At 45.1% G+C, this 5,406-nt stretch overlaps 1 protein-coding gene across 1 annotated transcript in view; it reads left to right on the top strand.

Annotated features, from left to right (window-relative positions):
- The window catches only part of Pdzrn3 (PDZ domain containing ring finger 3), a 230,050-nt gene that overhangs the window by 11,880 nt on the left and 212,764 nt on the right, over window positions 1-5,406 (top strand). The window contains exon 2 of the mRNA XM_026788305.1: window positions 3,477-3,563. Within this exon, the coding sequence (XP_026644106.1) occupies window positions 3,477-3,563 (87 nt within the window). The remainder of the gene's footprint in view (window positions 1-3,476; window positions 3,564-5,406) is intronic.

Here is a 5,406-nt window from a genome sequence, read left to right as displayed (position 1 = left end):
CCCGGCTTTCCTTCTCATTCCTAAACCCCACGATCTGGTGGGACTTGGTGCTCTCCGGAGTGTGCAGTCATCCCTAGTAACCCTGTCCCCCTCTCTTCTGCCTTCCTAGTTTATAGTTTGTGATGGCTCAAGTGACACCTGCTTTGCATCCCCTTCACTCCCAGGGCCATCACCCCCTCTGCCTGGCCATATGCCCCACTGTCATTCTGCTGACCCCCAGCCTATCTCGTCTGTGCTCTGCTCAGAGTCTGAGCTGCCTGCCTTATTTTTGTCATCACACCTGCCCCCTCCCCTCCGGCGTTAAATGTGTCGACCTGGTATTTCTTCTGCCTCTCAGATTGCTGCCACTCAGGTGGCAGATTGACATACCTGGGACAGATGGATTTGGGATAGAATGTAAACATTTGTCATCATCCTACAGAGAGCATGGGTGCTGGAGTTTCACAGGCCTTGGGTTGTAGTCTTTAGGCTCCTCCTACTTTACTTCTACCCAACCTTGTTTGTTTGTCCCTGAGCCTAAGTTTCCCCAGGTCAAACGTGCTAATGGAATGCTTGTGCTCAGAGGCAGATGTGCCATTTAACCAGCCATTCCCATAAGAAGAACTCATTCCCATGTCAGTTCCTCCACATTTAATTTTGAAGAAAATTGCATAACATGGCTTGTGATTAGCTCCCAAATGATCCAGTGCTGCTCAAATATTCTTCTAAATTAAAGATACCATTGTAATAAAGTGTGGCGCGTTAGGAAGGCAGCAAGGGTGAGGGCCCTGGCACATCTCCCTTGGATGCCTCTCTTTAGTTGGTGAAAATATAACTGGATGGAAACCATTTCCACAACTCGATTCTAAAGCATTTTGAGCCCAGGAACAGATTGCCCAGTTTTTCAGAGATGAATTTTAGTATCTCCAGTGTTGTCTGGCATCTGGTGTTGAAAACCACAGTTTGTATTTCACCTGCACAACTGAGCTAGTGAAGGTTGCTGGGGAAAGCAGTAGGAAAGGAAAAGCAGAATGAAGCTCGTGGGGGAAGAACGGAGAAAAGCCTTTGGTAGCTGGGTGGAGAAATGAAAGAACTCAGCTCACAGTGATGTTCACCTTAGCTAGCTCAGTATCCCTAGCGAGTCTCCTGCACGTTAGATTACTGCTGTGTCTCAGCCCTAAGAGGTGTGCCATCTGAATTCTGTATTGTCAGCAGACTAGTTCAAGGCGGTTGTGAAGCATCCTTCTTACTTCCCTTCGATTGCTTCTGGGGAGGAGGTGTAGGCCAACTTGATCATCGAGACAGTTCTTTGCAAGCTGCTGTTGGGCTCAGGAATAATGTGTTTCTGGCATGGTTTTCTTAATCACTCCGAGATACCCGAGGCCATGTCGCTGGGCACCTCAGATAGCATCCTTTGGAAATATATAGTTCAATTCAAACACGATTTTGTTCTGTTTCTGTCTACTGGGCAAGTCTTCCTACAATGAATTCCTTTCCAGGAACTCTAGCAGCTGAAACATGTGGGGCAGGGTATAGATTTTAAAGACCTGCTTAAGATTACCTTTTACATGCTACAGTGAGACAAAGAAGTATGACAGATGGACAGGACTGGAGGGTGTTCATCTATATACAAGCTCAACTTAGTGTTAGCCCAATGACAGGTAACAACTTTGGGGCAGTCTTCCTATAGTGGGAGAATGGTAATGGCATCAGTTTATAGACCTGTGTGAGTTAGTAAATGAAATAATGTAAACAGAAACTGCACTTTCATTTCCCAGCCGCCCAGACCTGAATTATCACTCAGAAACTATATTAATTACAACAGTGTTTGGCCAATGGCTCAGGCATATTTCTAGCTAGCTCTTACATCTTAAATTAACCCATCTCTATTAGTCTGTGTATTGCCATGTGGCTGTAGCATTACCTCATTTTCTACATGTCTTGTTTCCTTGGCAGCCGGCTAGCTGGCGTCTGCTTGACTCCACCTACTCTTTCTCTCTATCTCTGTTCAGATCTCCCACCTGGCTTTACTCTGTTAAGCCACTGGCCAAAAGAGCTTTATTCATGAACCAATATAAGCAGCAAATATACAGAAGGCCATCCCACATCAAAATAAAGCACTTTACTTCAAGTGTAGTTTCTGGCACATAGCGAACACTGAAAAGATTAGCTGTTACCACTGGAAATGCAGCAGAATACAATTCTTTGCTTTTTGCCCCTCTCCTTCCCTTTTCTTTTCATCCATCCTTCCCCCTTCCCTCACCTCTCCTCCCCTTCTCTTCCAAGTTTGCTTCCTCCCCTTGCCCCCCTCTCTTCATGATTCTCACATAGTAGATTTGAAAATAAACTTTGTGTTCATTTGATCATGCATTTTTCTTCGTACACCATTTGAGGTTGTCAGAGCACAACCATCTGCCTTGGATTAGTGTGTAACTGTACAGTTTCCATCATTGATTGTTATGAAAGCCAGGCATGTAAGCCATGTAAGATAACTCGTCCAAAGTACCATGTATTTCTAACTTTTCACCCTTCTAAGAGAGCACAGGAAGAAATGGATTTAGTGATTCCCAGTGTCCAACACAGAAAGCTGTAAACTGTCTCACTAGACAAAATTCCAAAGCAATGTTAGTGAGCTTAACGTGTATATCACAGAACAAAGAGGAACAGTTTGGACGTGAGAATGCATCTGCTTTTCCTGTTCTTCTATCACTTGACAGCATTAGCTAGGGTGCCTGGCATTTCTGTTCCTTTGGCTACTTGTGTGACCTGTCCCAGGTGACTTCATTTTGTTGGATTTAAGGGTGTCATAATGTCCAGCCCTGCCCAGTATATTTGGTGCTAAGTGGTTCTATATTTCATGTACATCAGACAGTAACTGTCTCTGGAAAGGAGCCCTCCTCTTTGCAGCACAATTCAGAGCTCTGTTTTCACTCCACATTTTGCAGCTGACAGTTTCCTACATACACTCCCCCGCCCCCGAGTCCCCCAAACAGACGACTATTGACAGGCCATTGCATGTGCTCACGTTTCCGAGAGGATTGCCATTTGACCCTCTCGTGACATGACATGAATGCTGTCCTGGAGAAGCGTAGAGAAACAAACAAGAGAGTGTCTGTCTAGACAGCCAGCGTCCAGCAGGCCACTCAGAAGAAGGCTGCATCAGTAAGCCAAAGAGTCATTGATAATGAATGCTTGGTGGCCTGTCTGGACACCTCCAGACATTCTTTTGTGGTCATCCCAGGTTGAGACAATATTCAGGCATGTCTGCGAGGTCCTAAAGGCAGGGCTGAATTTCATATTGGGTTCTAGAATTTTCGTTGGCTGAACTTCTCAAGAGATAAAGGTTTATAAAACAGTTAGCTTTATATATATGTATACACACACACACACACACACACACACACACACACACACACACATATATATATATATATATAATACCTACCCTCAATTTCCTATTTGTAAATCAACATTTCAACTAATTTGTTGTCTTGCAGGGTGAAGAAACCAAAAGCCTGACTCTTGTTCTTCACCGGGATTCTGGCTCCCTGGGATTCAATATTATTGGCGGCCGGCCATGTGTGGTATGTTAATTGCTAAACTATCTTTTCCTTTTCTCTAGAGGCTAGAAGAGGGGTTGAGGTCTGGGGTGTGAGGACTGGACACTTGCTAGCTTCATTCTGCTGTCTCTCTTTGCCTTGTTCTGTGTCTGTCGTTTCCCACTCAGACCTGTTCACGCTAAGCAGTGTCCTGTGCCTGAGGTTTCACAAGCTTGTGTGACAGTAGTACCTCTTTTTCAAACTGTTAACCTTTTGGGTTACCTCACTGATTGTGTAGCTGAAGGGCTGAAAGAAGCTGTATAGATGTGGTTAGAAATGGGTGATCAGTGACCTCCCTACTGAGCTGGACCCATGTGGAAATAACACCTTGAACTCTGTTCTGCCACCTTGGCGTTACCCATGGACAAGGTTCCATCCCATCCAATCTTCTTATCAGGGCAACTCTTTAGCCACCCCATCCCTCGATGGCCTCTCTACTAGATAGAAGGGACCAAATTCCCCTCTGCCAGCTTAGCTTTGAAGAAAATGTCTGCAGATGGAGTTCTGGGGAATAGCAAGGAATGCTTTTCAGGCTCTCATCATCCAAGGAGAATTAGCTGAGTGTCTGCTGTTGCTTTTTCCTCTCCTCACACTGACCATTTCCTGGCTTACCAGCTAAACATAGCTCAAGAAAACAAGGTTTGCTCATTCAACAAATCCATAGTAAACACGGTTATTTGCTAGGGGTGGATAAGTCCAGTAGAGGCCAAGGAGATTGGAGCTCTGTAGTCACAGAGTATGATTACTGGACAGGGGTTGAGTCGGGCACAAAGCAAGTCCACTTGTGAACTATAGGAGTGGGAAAAGTGTGTTGAAAAAGGGAATCGAAGGGCAAAGCAAAGGTCGTCAGTAATAATGGGAGTCAGGAAAACCTAGAGAAGATGGTGTGCTGAATCCCCAAGCAGAAGAAGGTGCCAGCCCTATAGAGATGGGTAATATCCCCTGCCCCAGCTTTCCTGGAGCTCACACCTCCAAAGAGAGGTTGCTGAGGTAGGTGAGGACCACTAGAGATACCCTGAAGGGGGAAGAATCCTAGATAAGGGCCACTGAATTGAGTTCTGAAAGATGGATAGAACTTAGCTCAATCAAAGGAACATTTAGGTTTAGAGGTAGGCTCTTGCTACAAATCCACTCTAGCCTAGATTGTGTGATGTTTTGCCTCGGCCTCCTGAGTGCTGGTTTTCTACATATGTATCACTGTGCCCTGAGCCATGATCTATGTTTTATCTCCACGCATATGAACCCTCCCACATGTGTGCGCACACACACACACATTTTTGAAGCTATTTAAAATCACTAAGATAGAAAACAGTGGGTTTGGCAGCACTCGCAAAACTAGAGTAGGGACAGGGGTAGGATTTGGGGCAACTAGACATAATCAAATGATTAGAGTTGAGGGATATGCAGAGAAGTGATCAAAAGGAGATGCAGTCAGTGCTGGGCCTGGAGTCTGGAATAATGTGGGCAGTGACTTACCACACTGTGTTTTCACTCAAGGGGAGTGACATGAGATTTATGGTGGAATTCCTGTAGCTTTTAGCCAAAACCACAGTTCCAAAAACAAAGTTTTGTTTTTAAAAACTGACAGTTTTGTCATAAACGATATGTAGTAGATAAAATGATGAGCGTCATCTGTCTGGGACAACATTTTAAATGTCGGGTGGGGGCCGCAGCCTTTCCCACTTTACGAAACCAGAGGAATGAGCTCATAGATTCCCATCATCTCTGTGAAAATCTTACCAAACTGGAGAGCCTGTGAGACTGGGACCTTACTGTTTTCCCTCTTGTAGCTGGTGATGACCCCAGCCTGTGTGTCCTAGCTGGTGAT

Source organism: Microtus ochrogaster, unplaced genomic scaffold (genome assembly GCF_000317375.1).
Source record: "Microtus ochrogaster isolate Prairie Vole_2 unplaced genomic scaffold, MicOch1.0 UNK1, whole genome shotgun sequence".
NCBI lineage: Eukaryota > Metazoa > Chordata > Mammalia > Rodentia > Cricetidae > Microtus > Microtus ochrogaster.
The sequence above is the reverse complement of the archived record's forward strand: the minus strand, read 5'-3'. Positions and strand labels throughout refer to the sequence as shown.